Source organism: Ceratotherium simum, chromosome 32, assembly GCF_057802395.1.
Source record: "Ceratotherium simum simum isolate JZ-2026a chromosome 32, ASM5780239v1, whole genome shotgun sequence".
In the NCBI taxonomy this organism is placed as follows: Eukaryota; Metazoa; Chordata; class Mammalia; order Perissodactyla; family Rhinocerotidae; genus Ceratotherium; species Ceratotherium simum.
Window position 1 is genome coordinate 16605065 of NC_141931.1, and position 21843 is coordinate 16626907.

The 21843-nt window shown below is 40.2% G+C and overlaps 1 protein-coding gene across 2 annotated transcripts in view; it reads right to left on the reverse strand.

Annotated features, from left to right (window-relative positions):
* The window catches only part of CACNB2 (calcium voltage-gated channel auxiliary subunit beta 2), a 361912-nt gene extending 340305 nt beyond the window's left edge, over positions 1 to 21607 (reverse strand). For both annotated transcript variants that reach the window (XM_004425315.3, XM_004425314.3), the window contains exons 1-2: positions 21191 to 21607; positions 12002 to 12094 (exon numbers count right to left, since the gene is read on the reverse strand). In XM_004425315.3, the coding sequence (XP_004425372.1) occupies positions 12002 to 12094; positions 21191 to 21310 (213 nt within the window). In that variant the 5' untranslated portion in view covers positions 21311 to 21607. The remainder of the gene's footprint in view (positions 1 to 12001; positions 12095 to 21190) is intronic.
* Between the last annotated feature and the right edge of the window lie 236 nt (positions 21608 to 21843).

Below are 21843 nucleotides of genomic sequence, written 5' to 3' on the forward strand. Positions count from 1 at the left end.
CAGCCTCAGCATGGCGGGAGAAGCGGTGCGTCGGTGCGCGCCCGGGATCCCAACCTGGGCTGCCAGTAGCGGAGCGCACGCACTTAACCGCTAAGCCACAGGGCCGGCCCCCATATGCTGTAGTCTTAACCCTCAGTATCTCAGAATGTGACTTTACTTGGAGACGGGGTCTTTACAGAGGCAACTAAATTAAAATAAGGTCATTAGGATGGGCCCTAATCCAATATGACTGATGTCCTTACAAAAAGGAGAAAATTGGAGACAGACAAACAGCAGAGAACACCATGTGAACATGAAGATAGCCTCCTACAAGCCAAGGAAAGAGGTCTAGAACAGACCCTTCCTTCACTGCCAATATCTTGATTTCACACCTAGCCTCCAAAACTGTGAGACAATAAATTTCTGTTGTTTAAACCACCCAGTTTGTGGTACCTCATCACTACAGCTCTAGCAAACAAATACACCATCTATGTTATTTTTCTTTCAAATGAAAAGTTTGCTTGTTCATTTTGGTTGTGGCGGTGGTTTAGAAAAAAAAAATGGTTGGCCATTTTCCAATTTTCAGATACAGCATGTGGACCAAAGAGCAATCAACAAATCTGTCCATGGGAGTGAGACATCTGAACAGGAGTAAACTTCAAGGTTACACCTACATGAAAAAGAAGACCCCTGGCTCACAGAAAATACTGCTTTCCAAGCAAGCAAAATTGGTGAGGTCACAATGCCCAGACTCTCAGACAGGATGGAGAGGAGAAAGCTGAGTCAAAGCAAAGTGTTCTTGTCAGAAGTCCAAATAAACAAGCTGTCCCCCGAGCTCTGCTGTCACCAGGTGTAAAGTAAAGGAAGGAACAGAAGCTGGAACTTTCTACGTATACCAAGGACATAAGGAAATAGTAAGGGAGATGTAAAGCCCTAAGCCAAGATGATTCTCTAAAACCTGATGACAGTTTTGGTGGGATGACACAGATGGTGAGCAGGTGACAGGGGACAGAGACTTCCTGAAGAGCTTTGACTACATTTTCCCAATTATGAGTCAATGGAAGATTCTACAAAGGTTCTCCCCTACTCCTGTGATCATCTTCCTGTTTTTTTCTCTCCTTTATCCTCAAACTCCAAAATAAGCAGATGGTGAAAGGAAGCATGGTAAGATCTGGGGTGGAGGTGGGAGGTTCAGCTCGTTTCCACCTCAGCACTTGGTAATCAACACACACGCTTGGTCACGAATGTGGAATAATGATGAGATAAAAATGGGATACTTACTTATTGAACTGGACTATAGCATATATTTTTGAGACATAAGCCAAAATCTCAAAAAGGACTTCTTCAGCATCTGATAATCATCAGACATGAAGATTTCCAGAAACAAATCAATAGGGAGAGAAGCTGACAATATTTGCATCTACAAAAGACAGAACAGGGAAGAGAGAACCATTCCTGGGTCCAACCAATCTATCTTGGGTAGGTTGCCCATGAAGACCTGAAATGCATGAATAATTAACCTTAAGCTAAGTAGCTGATCTTCAGCAGTACTTCTAAAAGTTTAGGGTTCAACTGAAACATATCCTTTTTGTAAATTCAGTGTTTAATGAAACTCCATTTTCTTACTCATGTTAGTTACTCCATATTAGATCACCATAAATTTTCAATTAATCTCCTGGGGCTAATTGAGTCTATGACTACTAAGACTTGGCACGGATTGGCCAAGCAGAAAATAAATAATGACAGAAGAAAATAGAGCATAAGTGGAAAATATATCATAATGTGAAACATATCTGAGAGTCTAAGAAACTAAAAACACCTGCAGAAATAATTCTGGGTTTTAAAATGATATATTTATCTCAGTGGAAAAAAAGATATACAAAGATAAAAAATGCTTCAATCTACAAAATTATTTTAACAATCAAATCTAGTTTACAGGGTTTGTTGTTAGTGCCGTCAAGTCGATTCAGACTCCTAGAGACCCTGTGTCCTTCTAGCTCTGTTTCAGATGATGCTCCACTACTATTCATAGGATTTTCATGGCCAATTCTTTTGTTAAGTGGGTGGCCAGGTCCTTCTTCCTGGGAAGTCTAGTCTGGAAGTTCCCCTGAAACCTATCCACCATGGGTGACCCTACTGATGCTTTCAGTGTCACAGTACGACACTGGACAAATGGGTGGTGTGGTTCCCTGACCAGGAAACAGACCCAGGCCATGGCGATGAGAGTGCCAAATCTTAACCACCAGACCACCAGGGCTGGCAGTTTACAGGGGAGGAGTTCCAAACGCATGAAAACAATCCGAGAAAGAGGAAGATTTCATATATAATCATGCTCTTGTTCTCCCACAAAATTAAATTTAAAAAGACATTTGAAAGCTAATTATAAGTTGAAGTCTAAAATCTAAATTTTGTTTTAATACTTTCTAAAGGACGCACGTCTCCTAAAAGAAAAAAGTAAAACATTCCTAGTAGTATATAGGTTTACACTAGAAAGAAAAAGCGACTCCTTGATTGAAAAGCTCCATATTTTTATACTGATATATTTAAGAAGAGTTGTTAAGAAGTCTCAGAACAGGTTCTGCCATTCACAAAAACTAAGTGAATGCCTAATAAGATAGAAAGACATTTACAGGAAATCACAGTGGCAATAAATCTACTGCATTATTATTTATAGTTGTGTTTGTGATGAAGACAGCATAACAAGGCAACAAGCCAGCATTTAAGGGCTGAAAGATTTATCCAACCTTAAACATATCAGTCTCCACAGGCCTGGAGTCTGTAACCATTATCGCAGTTTAATCTGTCTTTGCAAAACAAAACTAAAAAATAGACTGTGTGTCTCTGTGATTAATCATTCATATTTAAAGCCAATCTGAACTAATAAAAGGTCCAAAAAAAGCAGCACCAAGAACATGGTACTGGAAGACGATGGAATTTGTTTAGAATACCATGTTCTGAAAGTGTCATACAACCTTCTGTTAAATATTTGGTTCATTCTATTTTGTCATCCTGATTTGTATTCTGGAAGCTCTTGGAAGCTACAGGATTATTTCGTTACAACCACAACATATGTTGGTGAGCAAAATCCCAGAGCAATTGCAGAGTTCTTCCCCACGAACCCCAAAGAATAATGACACTCGAAAATTCCAAACAGAGTGGTTGATTCCTAAGGCTCAACTTTCTGCACAAAGGACGTCAGTTGGTACAACAGGGTGACCTATAAAATGATCGGTGGAAACTGTGTGAGTCCTGGCCATACATGGCAGAGCATATAGTAGAGCTCAGAGGATGGTGTACTCTGAATGAAAGTCGCCATGCAGTGGAATTATCAAAATAAAGCAAACTGGCAGTCATCCCCTTAGCATTTGCTGTTCATCTTAGGAATACTGCCAGGTACATAAATGCAGCCAGGGAGAACACATGTCTTTAAGAAAATGAAGCAATAAAAAAAAGAAAAATCAGTGAAAGAGAGAGAGGGAGAGAGAAAGAAAAGAAGAGCAGAGAATAGAGAAATGAAGAGAACTAACTTAAGGCTGAATAAGCAGTTACTAACACTGCCCTCTCCACCCCCGACAAGCTGCTTTAACTTTGATGACCAGTACTTATTCACAGATGTACATAGTTTTCTCTGACCTTGGCAGTATCAAAGAATTTATACAGTTAGCAGTTCTTGCACAATCTCTCGAAAAGAACAGCACAAATGTTCTATCCTTCAATGCCAGGCAGGCCTGGTTACTCCTATCTGCCTATTTTCCTTCCAGTAAATTAATTTACTCGCCTAGGTTCTGGTGCTAAAATAAACTACTAGTTCTTCGCTCCTTCTCTTTCTTCTCTCCTTCTTCTTCAACAAAAGACCTCAGGGATTTTCCCCCCTTGTTTTGATGAATTTGGGAGGAAAGAGCTAAATTATATGTAAAACTTAATTATCTCAATAGACTATATATTTATGCAAGGAACTAAATGCAAAGGATTTTAAGAATGGTAGCTTTTCCAGGTTTATTATTATGATAAAAGAAGTTCTCTTACTGATGTATTTGTTCACAACACAGAGCCAAAAAAAAGTGCAAAGATTTTATATTACAATCGAAGACAACCTGGATATCATAATAAATCCAAGATAACCATAACTTTATGTATTAAATACCTTTTAGTACATAAACAATCAGAACAATAATCTTCCTTAATTCTAATTACAGTGCCCAGAAGTCACGTTTAACACTTTCTGCCTCTTAATACAATTAAAATGCCTGTTTATAAAGCAAAGACCCCAATGAACTGAAAAACCATTTCTAAAGGGGCCGGATGTAAAGCCAGGTGCTCTCTGTGCACCTAACTTTACCCAGATTCAACTAATAAGAATGACTCACGGGCCTACAACAGCCTCAGTCAAACCTCAAAACCAACCAGCACAATGCTGCAGGTGATTCAGACTTGAGTTCACTTCCAAGTATATTTTTATAAAAAAGAAAGAAAAAAGGACTTTCAGCATTCAAAAAAGTATGTGTTTCTTTGACTTTTGTGGGAAGAAGGAAAAAATAAACACTCTTCCAATTCTAAGTTTCTACTTCTCTTTACCAAGAAAAGTGGCGAAGTATGCTGAAATGGTGATTCAAAGTGGAATCTGGGCAACTTCTGATGAAAGAAGTAAGAGAATGATTTTTTTTTTTTTTTTTAATCATGATGCTAGGGAAAATTTACAAGGCTGACGATATCTGCATCTTCCTATAAGGAAGTTAAAAGAAGACTAACTTTGTGTGCACTCATCCTAAAAACACTGGTAGGAACCTTTCCCCAAGTCATCCTCAGCTGAAAGACTTAAACACTTGTAACTGATTTCCATTTATTCATGGCCTTGGTTACAAGGGAGTGTAACATGACCAATGAAAGCAGGAATCTGGAGTCAGCCCCCTGGATTCAAACTCTGACTCCAACCTTGTGATGTGACTGTGGACAAGTTACTTTACCTCTCTGTACCTCAATTTTCTCATCTGTAAAATGGAGATACAGATAATGTACAGTATATACTCAATAAACATGAACTATTATTATTTCCTCTGCCATGGTCTATTTCTTATTTAGGTTTTAACTAATGTTCTAAATAGGCAATAATATTTATAAGTAATAACAATAAACCCTTAAATAGTACTTACTAGATACCAGGTACAGTTCTAAGCAATTGATAACTTTTAACTCATGTAATCCTTACAACTGACTTTTGAGGTAGCCACTATTTCCCAGATGAACACGCTGGAGTGCAGAAAGATTAAGCCATTTGCCCAAAGGCCAATCAATAAACAGCAGAGGCAGAATTCAGACTCAGATAGCCTGGCTTCAGAGTCCAGGCCCCTAACCACAACCCTTAACCACTACCCTACTTCTTGAAGAAAACCATTTTAAATAAATCTCCTAACATCAAAATTTACGTAAAAGAGGACTATGGAAATTATAAGTTCAGTGTATAGTGAACATACATTGCATTCCAGTAACATTTTAACTGTAACATAAAGGAACAAGACTCAAAAAACAAACAGATAAACCACAATTAACTTTCCTTCTAGTTAATGTTTTAGGAAACTGCAAGGAGGAACAGCTTCTGTCTTCAAAATGTTTGATACATAAGGTGAGCTAGGCCATCACTTACAACAAGCTTATAGAGTAGAACCAACAGCAACCTCGTTTCCCAAAGCCCATGGGGAGCCCCGCTAATATCTGCTGCATGCAACCAACAACCCCCGTGGCCAGTGGCCACGTTGCAACACTGATCGGAACTCAGCCCCTTCCCTGGCTCCAGCATGGAACCCACGTCCTGGGGGAAATTAACCAAGCTCAAAAGGGAAGTCACCCTCCAACCCCCATCTTTGCAATATCACTGACTTTATTTTTTTTTTTTTTTTTTTTTTTTTATTATTATTATTTTTTTTTTATTTTATTTTTTTTTATTGCAGTAACATTGGTTTATAACATTGTAAAAATTTCAGGTGTACATCATTGTACTTCTATTTCTGCATAGAAATAAGTCAGAGGGAGAAGGCCAAATACCGTATGATTTCCTTCATTAAGTAGTAGATAATAACAACAATAAACAAACACATAGGGACAGAGATTGGATTGGTGGTTACCAGAGGGGAAGGGGGGAGGGAGGAGGGTGAAAGGGATAATTGGGTACATGTGTGTGGTGATGGGTTGTAATTAGTATTTTGGTGGTGAGCAATATCACTGACTTTAAATAGATTGATGATGTGAAGGACCAGAAGACTGGTTAATTGGTTAACTCATGGTGAGCTGGTTAACAAAATGGAAGCTTTATCTGGGAGTGCAACAATCCTTTCATGGCAGCTGTCCTCCCACTTCAGGGCCCAAAGCAGAAACATAGATCAGCAATTCTTCCTTAAGACTAATGATTTTTCTTAAAAAATAAGTTCAGTTGGAACATCACAAACAAATGATGGCTGAAGATATACAACTAAAAGTTTGGGAAAAAATAAAACCATGGGTAAATGCCTTTTACTCTTTTATTCTGTAGCCTCTCTTCATGCTCACATACTAATGTATTCCAATATGTTTCAACATATTCCAACAAATAGTTATGATGTAATTGTCACCAAATGGCCATAGACCTAATTACTATGACTAATGGGATATTTACTGCAAAGAGTGATAAAATATTTTCGTATCGTAAGAGCTTTCAGATTCTAAATTTACATATATATATCACACAATACTCCCTAGATCCATCCACAGGTAAATTGTGGCTTAGTTATCAGGGAATGAAAATTAACACCACAATGAGCTACCACTACACTGTCAGAAGAATGACTGAAATGAAAAACATTGACAATGCCAAGCGTTGGCAAGGATACGAAGCAACTGAAACTGTTACCCATTGCTTTTGGGAGTGCAAACTGGTTCAACCACTTTGGAAAACTGTTTTGCACTGTTTACTTAAGTTGAACATATGCATTCCAGCTGACCCAGCATTTCACTCTACTCATTGAATAAAAATGCATACATATGATACCAAAGGTACATACAGGAATGCGTATCTCAGCATTACTCCCAATAACCCCGACTGAAAACCACCCAATGTCTCGCAACAGTAGAGTGGATAAATCGATTCTGGTATATTCATACAATGCAATGGTGTACAGCAAAGAAAATTACCCAATTATTGAAACATACCACACAGATGAGTATAACAATCATAAGGTCAAGTGAAAGAATGTAGACACAAAATGATTCCACTTCCATAAAACTCCAAAAACAGGCTGAATGAATTTATAGTATCAGGAGTAAAGATGGTGGGTACCTTTAGTGAGAATGGAGGGAATAATGATTGAGAAGCGTCAACAGAGGGCACGTAAAGTGCTGGTAATGCCTCTTTCTTGACGTTGGTGGTGGTTACGTAGGTGTGTTCACCTCGTGAAATCTCACCAGACTGAACACTTAGAATTTGTGCATTTTTCAGCAGATATGTTACATATCAATAAGAACATTTATTTTTAAAGTAAAAAAAAAAAAAAAGGCCTACTTTCAAGCCCAATTGTGTGTGTGTGTGTGTGTGTGTGTGTGTATATATATATATATGTATTAGTCAGCTAGGGCTGTCATAATAGAATACCACAGATTGGGAGGCTTCAACAACAGAAATTTATTTTCTCACAGTTCTGAAGGCTGGAAGTCCAAGATCACAGTGCTGGCAGGGATGGTTTCTGGTGCAGCCTCTCCTTGGCTTGCAGACGGCTATCTTCTTGCTATGTCCTCACGTGGTCTTTTCTCTGTGCATGCACGTTCTTGGTGTCTCTTCCTTATAAGGACACCAAGTCCTATTGGATTAGGACCCCACTCTCATGCCCTCATTTAATCTTAATTATCTCCTTAAAGACCCCATCTCCAAATACAGTCACTTTGGGGGTGGGGGTTTGAGCTTCAATGTACAAATTTTGGGGGGACACAACTCAGTCCATAACAAAGTCTATGATATTATCTTATTTATTAAAAAATAAATTCTTCTGGGGCCGGCCCCGTGGCTTAGCGGTTAAGTGCACGCGCTCCGCTACTGGCGGCCCGGGGTTCGGATCCCGGGCGCGGACCGACGCACCGCTTGTCCGGCCATGCTGAGGCCGCGTCCCACATACAGCAACTAGAAGGATGTGCAACTATGACATACAACTATCTACTGGGGCTTTGGGGAAAAAAAAAAAAAAGGAGGAGGATTGGCAATAGATGTTAGCTCAGAGCTGGTCTTCCTCAGCAAAAAGAGGAGGATTAGCATGAATGTTAGCTCAGGGCTGATCTTCCTCACAAAAAAAAAAAAGTTCTTCTTTTTCTTTATGTAAAATTTTCACATTTTCAATCTCTAAAACTTTTAAATCTCCTTATTATGAGGACCACCTAAAAGTACCTAGTATTTCCCAAATAATTTTGAAAGTCTTTATAAGTAACATATCGTTTGTAAAAATACAATTCTAAGGTTTTCAAAATTATATCAAAATTATTTTTCATTCAAGAGCAGGAATAGAATCTAATTGTAAGACATTTTTAAATAGAGCCTGGCCATACTGACCAAACACCTTTCTAATACCAATTATATACGTGCCCTAGCCACAGACAAGTAATATATACTGACACAAGTCACTTGTTTAAGAAAACATTTAAAAGAGATTCTTTCAAATTACTTCATCTAACATTCGCTTACCATTACTATCTACCATGCATTTCTGCAAATACTCCGATGAAACCATTTCTATTAAATACTCTGATGAAACCATTTCTATTAAATACTCTGATGAAACCATTTCTATTAAATACTCCGATGAAACCATTTCTATTAAATACTCCGATGAAACCATTTCTATTAAATACTCCGATGAAACCATTTCTATTAAATACTCCGATGAAACCATTTCTATTAAATACTCCGATGAAACCATTTCTATTAAATACTCCGATGAAACCATTTCTATTAAATACTCCGATGAAACCATTTCTATTAAATACTCCGATGAAACCATTTCTATTAAATACTCCGATGAAACCATTTCTATTAAATACTCCGATGAAACCATTTCTATTAAATACTCCGATGAAACCATTTCTATTAAATACTCGATGAAACCATTTCTATTAAATACTCCGATGAAACCATTTCTATTAAATACTCGATGAAACCATTTCTATTAAATACTTCGATGAAACCATTTCTATTAAATACTCCGATGAAACCATTTCTATTAAATACTCCGATGAAACCATTTCTATTAAATACTCCGATGAAACCATTTCTATTAAATACTCCGATGAAACCATTTCTATTAAATACTGATGAAACCATTTCTATTAAATACTCCGATGAAACCATTTCTATTAAATACTCCGATGAAACCATTTCTATTAAATACTCCGATGAAACCATTTCTATTAAATACTCCGATGAAACCATTTCTATTAAATACTCCGATGAAACCATTTCTATTAAATACTCCGATGAAACCATTTCTATTAAATACTCCGATGAAACCATTTCTATTAAATACTCCGATGAAACCATTTCTATTAAATACTCCGATGAAACCATTTCTATTAAATACTCCGATGAAACCATTTCTATTAAATACTCCGATGAAACCATTTCTATTAAATACTCCGATGAAACCATTTCTATTAAATATCTCGCTACGTCATAGCAGCTTTTACTTATTTTCAAACGGTAGCAAAATACAAGCACGGTTCTAACAGAATAGAGATTAAATTGCCAAGGGAAAAGTATAGTTTTTAATTCAGCATTCTTGCCAAAGACACAGGTTTTCCTTCTCTGATAGAAACAAGCTGGCACTTCAGGTTCTGATGTCTGTGTAATCATTACCCCAATCCATGCCACAGCAAACACCTCATTCTACTGAAATTCAAGGAGATGGGCCTTTATTTCAAGGAGATGGACCTTGAGGGTGGATTTTTTTTTTTGTCTTCTTACATGCTCACATATGTTTTGGCAATATATATCTAAATTTACATTAAGTAGTTTACTGGCTCTCTTTATCCGTTTATAATTGTGTTTCAAGCATAGAATTTCACACACATCACCAAGAACACAAAGTCAAGAGAAAGTTATCACGAAGAAAAACAAATTCCAGTTAATTTCATCACAGTGTGGCAATCCCTCCTCGCCTTACGAATTAAGTTCTCAAAACTCCGTGAAAGGAGAATTCACAGCCAAAGAGACAAGTGGAAAATGGGGTCCAGTGATCGCTTTTACATGACATTTTTACAGAACTAAAATGAGCAGTTATGGGCTCTATACAATTTATTTCTATTCACAATATCTTGCTCACTGGAAACATATCAGCTTTTCTTTCCATGCAATTTTGACAAGCTGCTTGCCATTCTCAGTGGCTTTGCTGCAGCTACTGTGACTCCTAAGAAGCTTCTTCGTTTCTGCTCCAGGTGATCCAAGGTTCAGCCTCAAGGTGAAGACTCAGAGTTGGGGAGTCTAGCTCCCCAGGTTCAATCTCCTCATCCCAGAGGCAGAATAAATACAGATGCTTGAAATGGAAAAGGCCTCGGGGAACTTTCCTCTAACTGACTCACCTAAGTTACTATTTCTCAGGGCCCTTCACTCATACTCAGGACCATGACACCTGAATTCTGCCCATGGCAGCATCAGGCCAACGCACACACCTTCAGCTCCTCTGACACCATTGGAACATTGCGCCAGGGCTAGGCTTTGCTTGGCTTCATCTTCCTTTCTCTTTCTAAATACTGTTTTAGCAAAAAAGCTCCACTCCTTTCTTAATCAACTCTCTTTTTCTAACTTCCTGCAACCAAAACAATTCCCAATTGGCATAGACCAGAATCAAAACTTTTCCAGTTGCCTGTAAGTTACTCAGACATCTCGTCGGAGTGTTCGATGTTGCAAGGAGGGAACAGATGGCTGGAGAGGGATCATCCTCTGTATCAGGAAAGTGTGAGGAGGCACCAACCAGCCAAGAACAAAAGCCCCACGGATGCAACAGGTGAATAAGTTTAAGCTCAACTGTTGCTAACTAACTGTGGGCGAGAAACGTGGCAGAAGGGACACAAAAAGGAGTGGGGGAAAATGGCTTTCTTTCCAAAAGAAATGGAGCAGCTTTTCCAGTTGAAAACCAACGTTTTGGGGAGTGAGCTGTCACTGGACAAAGGATTATTTACAAGAGCACTAGCAGAAGGTGGGGGTCCTTCAGCCAGGAAAGCAGATTCTCTCTAGCACTTTCCTCCCCCATTTCCTCTCCACTGAGAAGTGTTAGATGAAGATACACGCCCACCTACACCCGAGGATACTGTAGTCTCTACACATAACCTATTATCCTCCGAGGTCTGGCTGCCTATGTGCCTCCTCTGGTAACTGACAGTCCTTTCTGTTACCATGTATGAGAGAATGTATATGTTAGGGATCCTGACACGGCCTGTCTAGCGGAGAGTTCCAAACTGCTGGGCTGGAATACACCACACATCAACTGAAATGAAGGCTACATCTCCAAAGGCAGTTTAAATTGTATCTCAAAGACATCACATGCCCTATTTAACCTTAGTACCCTCAACCATTGCAAGACCAAGGACAATTTTCTCTTTTACAATCCAAGCCCAAAGTCGGAAGACAAAAACTCAAGCTAGAGGAACACCAGTATCCCAACTTCATAGCTGGCAATGTGGATGCCCATCGCCTGCCCCTCCCCCCAAAAAACCCCAAACCTGTCCTATTTCTGCTGGGGTTCACTCATTCTGCTATGAAGAAATCCTTTATAATGAATTTTACACTTGTCTCTTCCTAACTTGCCAGGAAAGAGTGTAATTATTACACACAGTCCCATTTAAAATTTAAATATATTAATTATGACATTAAACGGCACAATTTTCACTTCAACTAAAAGTAAGTACAATAATACCATATAAATCTTAAGGATGATGGTGTAAAAGCACCTTTTTTAAAAAAAAAACTAAATTCATTTTAATATACTTCTCCACACCACGAATTTAAAAGCTCCCTTACCTGACGAACAAAACTATTTGAGGTAGTGTCTGACGACGTGCTCCCATCCGATCCTTTAAATCTGTTTTTCCTTCTAGCTCCTTTTCCATAGGACTACAAACAAGAAAAAAAAGACAAATAAGATTATTAGGCCCCCTCACAGGAATCTAGGCCTAGTTCTAGAAATGTCAAAGACCTAAACAAGGAATGAATTCCCATCCTACGAGCATTATTAAAAAGTTATTATTGGTGGAATCACAAATATTTATTTCAAATCAGTGAGTTTATGGAGAGAAGAGGTTTCTAGACAAAGTATTTAGTAACTGGTGAATTAAAACAAGTTACGCTATCTGTTAGCATATCTGTCATCAAGAGGCAAAAGCCACTAAAGATAAAGCATTTAAAAATATGCATATAAGTGCAGGAAGGCTGAGGGAGCAGCAGGAGGGTGAGAGAAAAGGTAACTTGTCAAGACCTCAGCATGAATGCAATAGATCATGCATAATAAAATACTGTTTTCCAGTGGGGCCAAGCATTCATTTTTCGCATCGTTTCATATTTTAATTTGTAATTCCACAGGTACTCATATATTGAAAGAACTTGCAAGAACTGCATATGGTGCCTGAAGAACATTTTGCAATTTGAATTCTGATTCTCTCTTTTTTTTTTAAATATTTATTTATTTATTTATTTAGCGTGTGTGTGTGTGTGTGTGTGTGTGTGTGTGCGCGCGCGAGGAAGATCAGCCCTGAGCTAACATCCATGCCAATCTTCCTCCTTTTGCTGAAGGAAGACTGGCCCTGAGCTAACATCCGTGCCGATCTTCCTCCACTTTATATGGGACGCCGCCACAGCACGGCCTGACAAGCGGTGTGTCAGTGCGTGCCCGGGATCCGAACCCGGGCCGCCAGCAGCGGAGCACGCGCACTTAACCGCTAAGCCACGGGGCCGGCCCTGATTCTCTTTAAATGTATATATATGTAGGTCTAGACGGAACATGATTGAAGCATGGTGCCAATCTTTCATATTATTGTATGGATTGAGAGATAGCTTTGAGAGATGGTGATACAGCTATATAAGTGGGAGTGAATTATATGAAATTAAAATACTTTGTAAAATTTTCTGGCCCATTGTTGTAATGTTTGAATATGATGTGAAAATCTTGCTCTTTAACAACTTAGTGATTTGCTGAGAAGGCAAGAAAAATAAATTTTATGGAATAATCATAACAATAAAATAAGCCCTTAAGAACAAGATGTTAAAAGTAAGAATTTGTTTCAATAATAGGATTGCGCCAAGCACAAACATCTACAAATAAACTTGCTTTTTCTACTATTACTACAGCTTATATGCAGAGCACTAAGAATAAATTATGCCTCCATCTATGTTTAATTCTAGGCACAGATAAAGTTATTGCAAATATTGAATATTAAAATATAAGTGAAAGATGGGTCAACACTGCGCTTTACAGTTAAACATACATAGGTTGGAATCCTGCTATTTTAGACATTAAGCAAATTTCTTAACCTCTCCAAGCATCAGTCTTCCCTTCCTTAAAATGGGGATATTAATACACACCTCACAGGGTTGTTTTAAGTATTAAATGAAATAATACATTAATAGCATTTAGTATACGATCTAAAACATTATAAAGGCTCAAAATAATATTTTAAAAAGTGATATCCACATTAGGGTGAGAGGCGTGGAGAAAAATTAGACTAAAATATATAACGTGTTTAGAATGATTAGGCTCCCAGAGACTTCATTCGATTATCAGAATTTACAAAATTCACTTTTTCAAAATCACCATGTTTGGGTTTTGAAAATGCTACTTTGTTGTATTTTATATATCCATATGGTTTTCATTAAAATGGAACTATCTTATAAACCATAATATACGTAGCACTTAGGCAAGCTGAAATCCATTACAAACATTTGTGTTATGAGTAATTTAGATGAATTTGCAATCAGGGAGAGAGTGGTATAATCTTAAAGCAAAAATGTTTCTTAAATATGTTTGTTCTCTTGCAAATATCTAAGGGATTTATATAATACAAATGTGTTTCCATGGCATTTAATTAACTCTCAACTTCATAAAAGGCAAGACAATCTAGACTGGGCTTTCATAATGTATTATACAAGGTTCTCCTCACTTAACAGCTTATGCTTCTTCCTTATGTAAACATTATTCAGTCAACTGTTGAAAAATAACATTCTTTCAACAACGTTCTTCCTTTTCCAATTATTATGTAAAAGTCTGGACAGAAGTGTCTTCTAAGGCCTAAGAACGCTAAAATAAAGTATGAACATTTCCATAAAATTTTTAAAAAATTACATTATTCCACATGGGAAAATACTTATTGCCTTGAAAGCATTTTTAAGGCCTAACAGGTTTCTTTGGGGGAAGATGGGGGCAAACCTACGTTAAATACACTATTTATCTTCATGAGGAGCATAACTTGTCTTTTAGAACAAAGAAAATATAACCTCCTCTCGTTATCATGTGTCCTTCTAGTATCATTTTGAAATGGGTAGAGCTTCTCTGAAATTCTATTATTGTCATTTCTTCCAGATGTTTAATGATAAATATGTTTTACTATTTAGCTGCGTTGGTGTGTAAGCTTTTTCATGGCTGCTCACAATTGCATAATAGGCATTGTGAGAACTACACAATATCTAAGACATTCAGTCCCAGCGGAGGCTCAGTTCTCTGCAAGCAATTAGACACATTTTAAAAATTACATTAATTTTTCCAGGCCCCTGGGAATACTGTGCATAAACACTACTTCAGGTATACTTAGCTACCTATGCAACGTATGTATGCCGGATTATCGCAGTTTGCAACTGTACCAAGACACAGTTTGCACCCTAAAAGGCTATGGAACACTGAATCACATGCAAACAGGTGATAGTTTTGAGAAAAATATATTGTCTTTCAGTCACTTAAATTTATGAGGGATGATTTATTCAAAGTATTAACTTGTTTAGGCCTTAATAGTGTTACAGCAAATCCTTATTCGTTATACATCATATTAAAAGCCAAAATAGATAGGCTTAATTACACCTCTATTCTGCTATTTTACTAATTTCAGCAGTAATTTCTCTCCTATCATCTTCTTTTTTAACTTTTAACTGTAGAATGACTCAATGACTAGTTATTTTTTTATAACAATATCCAGGATCAAGAAAAAAATTAAAGCATCTTTTGGAAAGATAATAGTCCATTTTTATGTACTTTAAACAATGTTAGTGAAAATTTATACGACCATTACAAAATGAAGTTTCCTTTAGTCGAATGCATATTTAAATTTAAGTCCATCTGGCCGGAATTACTTGTTCATTAGTTACTCTAAATCGTTGAAAATAAAAAGAAGAGTGTTTCATACGAAGGAATTCAAAAAAAAAAAATTAAGGCCAAACTTCCCCCAAATGGAAAAAGACAGGAAAGATTAAGTATTCAGATATTTAGTTGACTAAATTTGGAGAAGTATAATTTTCTTACTTAATTTGCTACTTCAAAGGCAGCTACTTTTATGACCAATGGTTTATCCAAATATTTTTTAGCAACACTAAACATATGAATACCCAATATAGGAGACAGTTAACAATCAAAACTGCCCAGGTTTGGCCAGAGTGCAAAATGTAAACCATAACACTCTCAGTGACACATGCAGACCCCTAAGTTTTTCTTGGAACACAGTCCTAAAAGGCACTAATTTCCACGCATTGCCTGTTAGTTATATGCAGCTTAATAAAAACAAATTATGTCACCATAGCAAAAAGGAAAAAAGAAAACCATATATTTAAAGTCCTTTACTTCTCCTAAAACATCAACCAAGCTAAGATTTCAGAGACTAGGGAAAAAAAAGATTTAAGAAATATATAAATGACATTAAAAAGATATCCAACATTCTTCATGACGTTAACATCAGCGTCATGTGAATGAATGTCTTCTTTGATAACTAACTTTCAAAATTGGACTGTAGTCTTAAAATCAGCAAATAAATGGTCACATTTCCACAGGTAATTAAAATCTAATTTCCGGACAATTGAAGCAGACAGTAGTAGTAAATTATAGAAGCTGCCAGATAACTGGAGATTTCAGCCCAGTCCTGCACAGAGCTGGCTCAGCAGCCCCTGGGGACAGATTTAAGAATGATGCCACATCTGTGGTTGATAGATATGGTGACAGTTCTCCTACCTACAAACTACTACTCCCCATGAGCATAACGCTGATGGCTGAAGTCAGCTTCATCTCTCTCAGTTAGCATTCATTGATATTTATCCCTTTTAACTGGGGACTTTCCTTGTCTTATGGTCCAAAGCAAAGAAAGCCAAAACTATCCAGAGAGGAATCAGACGTGAAATCTCCTTTACCAATAGCTTAGTGTGAATGAGGCTGTCAGATCCTTTACTAGGAGAGAAGTAATTGAGATTACCTCCCTACAAAAAGGAAAACATAAGTTGTTTTTTATAGTGCGTCAGTTTACACAAAAGCAGAAGGGAATCAAGAGGCAGCATACACAGAGCTTTTCGGGGGGTCTGGCAGGTACAGAAGGGAAGATGCAGGAGGCCAGGAAGCAGAGATATGCCTAGTGGGGACATGCAGGGGCAGGGAGGTGGCAGAAGGGCACAGACCAACCTTGCCCTCTTCACAATCTACCTCCAGGCCAGGCTTGGAGAGAACCGTCAGACAGACCCAAGTACTCGAAGTGGTGTTATCATTAATTTTAACTCCCTGTCATTGTGAAAGTAAGTAATGCCATATACTATTTGTAGGACACAGACATGTCCCAAAGTCACAAAACAAAGAGGGCCACCACCCCCTGCAGGGTTAACATATTTTGTTCAGCTTTTCTTGAAAGGACCAAGGCTACATACCGGATAATTCCAAGGAATTAAATACAGCAGCAGGTAAACTAAGTCTTTACATAAAAGGAAATACAAAAAGACAAGACACATACAACTCCAAGACCAATTAAACCTCAATCACTCATTTAGTCGGATATTATATTTCGCATTTTAGAACACACTCAGAAATTGTGATTGGCACGTTTTAAAATTTCTCCCATGAAACACCAGAACAAACATACCATTCCGTTGGAAAGTGATGGGGGTTAGGAACGAAAGGTTTAGCAAAGCATAAAACACAGGACCCACGACCACTAAGTTTGGAGACCGCAAAAGACTAAATTGGACGTCGGACCTAAGAATATTTCTGGAACACAGTACTGATATGGTTCAAGAGCCACGGGAGCATGGCTGCTGCTCTTTTTAGATAAAGCTCCGTGCTACAGCGATGCAGGATGTTGCCATTACCAGGCTGTATTACTACAACATGCTTGAAAAGCATCTGGCAAACTCAGCTGGGGCGGAACCAGCTGGGTTCTGTTGCTAGGAGCAAAACAAACAGGCCCTCTGGTTACTGTCTGTTCATTTTCAGGTGTAACTGGAGGTGCTGGTTACAATCTCTTTGAGGCCTAAAGTGCTAAGATACCGCTCTCGTTGCTCGTCCATTTCCTCTTCTGTCACCATCCTATTCTCTATCCCTTTCACCTACCTCCCATCCACCCAGCCTTCATACAGGATCTAGTCAACTCCCCGGGGAATTACCTGTGCCATACTTTAGACTAACACTGTCCAAGAGAAATATAATAGAAGCCACACAGGTAATTGGAATTTTCTAGGAGCCACAGTAAAAAGGTAAAATGGTGAAGTTAGTTGCAATAATGTATTTTATTTAGCCCAACATATCCAAAAATATTATCATTGCAACATGTAATCAACATAAAAATTACTGAGATGTTGTATATTCTTTATTTCATATTAAGTCTCTGAAATCTGGCATTTTACATTTATAGCACATCTCAGTTCAGACCAGTCACATTTCAAGTGCTCAGAAGCCACATGTGGCTAGTGGCGACTATAGTGGACAGTGCAGATATGGAGCTTTGAAGGAGAATCCTACATTAGGGCCCTGATTTCGCAGGTAGATTGTGTCCAAGTTTGCACTGAAACTGTTCAACAGGCTACCTAAAAAGCGATTCAATTTGCTTAAATCAGAACTTTCAAGAATTTGCAGTTAGATTGCTACTTGCTTCTCATGTAAGAAATACATCCATTTGTTTATGCCAGTGTGCTAGAGGGAAGGGGTTGGTATGTATGACCGTGCCCCAACCCCAGGCAGGATTATTGACATAAAAAGGGAAAATGGGCAGTCTGTGAATCTGCATCTTTTGCTTTGTTCCTATAGAACTTGTAATACAATCCAGAGGTGAAATAGAAAGGATTCTTAAAACAAGTGATTGCTTAGAAGTACCATTTGCAAGTAAAAATTCCATTTCTAAGTAGAATTCCTGTTACTCAGTGCCACACAAAAGGGGGCTGCTCCTCAGACAGCCTCCCTTCTCAGGCGGTTTTACTGCTCGCCGGTCCTGCCCAGAGAGATGGAATAGAACTTTTGCCAAGTTTCTTAGCCCTATGATGCCATGATTTATTAGAGATGAAATAAACAAGGCAATCTTTCCCTGAAATAATGGATGTGATATGAACACAATTCAAGGAAAACTGCTTTCATTGTCAGAAGGTAGAGAAAACAAGGAGATGGATGTTGACGCAGTTGAATCTTTATGCCTCTTACCTGCTTATAATACCCATTCCTCCCTTTCTGCTCTCTCTCATGCATCTATGCCATCACTTGCCTATTCCTGTGGATTCAGTCTTTGAAACGTCTCACGCGTAGTCCTGGCATATCCATTATCTTTTCTCTTTTTAGTTTAAGCCTTATTACCTCTTGTCCAAATTGTTATATCCATCTCTGGACTCCTGAGACTCCAAATTGTCCTGCAAAACATTCCCAGATGAATCTTCTGAATGAGCTGCCACGTGGCTCCTTCACTGAACCCCTTCCACGGTTCTCTATATTGTTCAATACACTACACGTTCCAAGCCCCCAAGATGTGGCCTCAGATTGCCTTGTCAGTTTTACATCTAACTATGCCCAATCTGTGCTTTTCCATACTCTTTTAAAACTAGAGATTATAAATGTATCCTTTAAGACTCCTAGCTCCTGTGACTTCGTTTCCTGTATAGCTCTCTACCCTCTCTCTGAATATCTCTGTTGAAATCTGACCCACCCTTCAAATCTCTTCTCAAACGCCACCTCTTCTATGCAGTCTTTACAGACTACTCCAAATAGAATATTTGTGATCTTTACTCCTTTGAAACCTATAAGATTCAGTTCTTCTCCCATAGACCCATGCTATACAATTGTCATACATTGGTCATACTTGCAGTTACTGGAATGTAGGGCAGAAATTGTGTCTCCCCACATCTGAATCATTTCCACATTGCAGCTGCATAAAAAATACTTGTTGACTTACGTTTAACCATGTAAATCACTAAGTAAATGGGGACCTCTTATCTGAATGGTCATGCTTTCTGTCAGCCCTAACTTTGATCTCCAGGAATTCAGGAACTCTATTTTTATCACAGGAATAAAAATTAAAAAAAAAAAAAATCCCTGAAGGAAGATCAAAGAGAAAGGAGGGTCTAAAAGTCCTTTCCTCTATCAATATTCAAGACCTTCATCCTGGAATAACCAAGGTCTCTGAGTACATTTCCCATTCTATCTAACCTGGTAAGTGTCTAGATAAAATCAGGAATCTAGAACAATCGTGACATGTGTCGGTAAGGATTCAGGTCCACTGGCAGAGGCTCGAAGGAAATGCAAGTGGTTAGTTACATGTTCCCAGTCTGCTTTACAGCCAGACAGCCCAAGGGAGACAAATTGAGCTGTTTTATCTCTACGAAACAAATGGACTTCTGATTATACAAGTTCTTGGTTTCTACATTCTTCTCCCATCTCAAACCAAAGTGAATTATGTATTTTAAGTGGTAAAAGAAAGGGGAATAAAGTTCCACACTTATGCCACTGGAACTGCCATTCTCAACAGTCTCAAAACATCTAGAGCTGTCAATTTCCACCACCTATCAAAACAATAACAGCAACAAAACATTCCTAACCTTTATTACCTTGTCCCATTCCTGCTCTACTTACTACAGTAAATACTACTCTAACATGCCCTCTCTTGAGCATTATGTATATATAATCTCACCACAGTTTACAGTCTGGCAAATGTAGACTTGAAATCAACAAGCCAATATTGTTAAGCAAAGAAGAGACATTTCTCCAAAATGATGCTTGAAATGTAACTCTAAGCTCTTCACATCACTCGCCAAGCAGCCCACAGCTAGGAGTCTTAAGTCATTTCCCTGCTAGGATAAAAGTTGAGAGAGACTTTACCGCTGAGACCTAGAGGTGTCTGTAATCCAAACTGTACCTGCCAAAAGCCTTACGTAAAAGCCACCTTATCGTTGCCCAACGCCTACAACTGACATCTCCTATTTCACAACCGGCAGCTAACTGTAATTTTTCCAGAAACCGCTAATACTCATCGGAGAGGAAGGTGGTCCCTGAGCTCCCCGAAATGGCTAACATTTCAGGGAAAATGAAAAAAAATAAAAACTTGAGCGTCCCCTACTCGCTCTCTTCTTAAGAGAAAGGAACGAGGGGTCCAGGCAAACCTTGGCAAGCGCCCGGAGGGGAGCTTAGCTGTCAAGGCGGTGTAACGCCGCAGGTGCGGGAGGTGTTCAAGGCTGCTTCCAGAGTCAGGGGCAGAGCGCCCCGACCTCACGCCACCCCCCACGCCCACCCCCTACCCCATCACACGCCCCCCACTCCCACCCCAGCTCAGAGCACGTCCAGAAGGGTCGGCGTCGGAGCAAGGGCTGCGGGAAGCGGAGCCCCTCCCGCCCACCCAGACTCACGATCTTGAGCAGGTCCAGTCCACTCGCCTGGTTCATGTCTCTCCATGTGCCTCTCCCGGGAAGGGGCGAGGAGGGCTGACCGGAGCAGCCCGCGGGCAGCCTCTGAAGACCGGGAGGTCTCCCCCGCCCCTTCCCACTTGCTTTTCGGAAGCAGAGAAAAATGGAAGCCTGAGAAGAGCCAGGGAAAGGCGAAAAGGGGCAGGGGCACTGGTGCCAAGAGAGGAGAGTGGGTGGCAAAGGGCGAAGAAGGAGGAGGTGGCGGAGGAGACCCAAGCAGGAGGAAGCGGCAAGGCGAGGGATGCTAGGAGAAGAGGCGCCCGGAGAGATGGAGGTCGGCGCCCGGGCGGCTCACAAAGAAAGAAGGCGCCGCGCTCTCGCTACCTGTGCGGCCGCTCCGAGCGCCCCCGCGGGAGCCGCGTTCTCCAGCAGTTCCATCTGGATCTCCTGCGCCCCCGCCGCCGCCGCTGTGGGAGGCGACTTGGACATGTCGCTTTGGACCATTGGCGAAAAGTCGGCTCGAAGCAGCCGCCAGCCCCTCGCGGCGGGTCCCCTCCTCCCCTCCCCCGCCCCCGCTCCGGGGGCCGCCCGGGGCTCGGCGCGGCGCTCGCCGGCTCTCAGGGCGCGGGACGGGGCCGGGCCATGTTGAAGAGCGAGACGCGGGGAGCCGGGCGGCGGTGGCGCGGCACGCGGCCGGGTGGCCGGGGAGAGGGGCTCCCTGCGCCGTGCGGCCGGGGCCGGGCAGGGCGAGCGCAGAGCGGCGGCGGCGGCGGGGACGGGAGCCGCCGGCGCCGGGGCAGGTCCTCGCCGAGAGGGAGGGAGCTCGCGGAGCGCGAGCCCAGGGGGAGGCGCGTCGGCAGGCGAGAGTGACAAGGCAGCCGAACCGCCGAAAAGTTCCCCGCAGGAGGCGCGGGCCGCGTGGGCTCCGGCCCAGCCGCTGCGCGTCGCCGTGGCACGCGCGCTGGAAAGTTTTCAAAGCCACGAAAGCGAGGCCTCGCGCCCGGGAGCTGCCTTTCTCTGCCGCCGAGCTCCAGTCC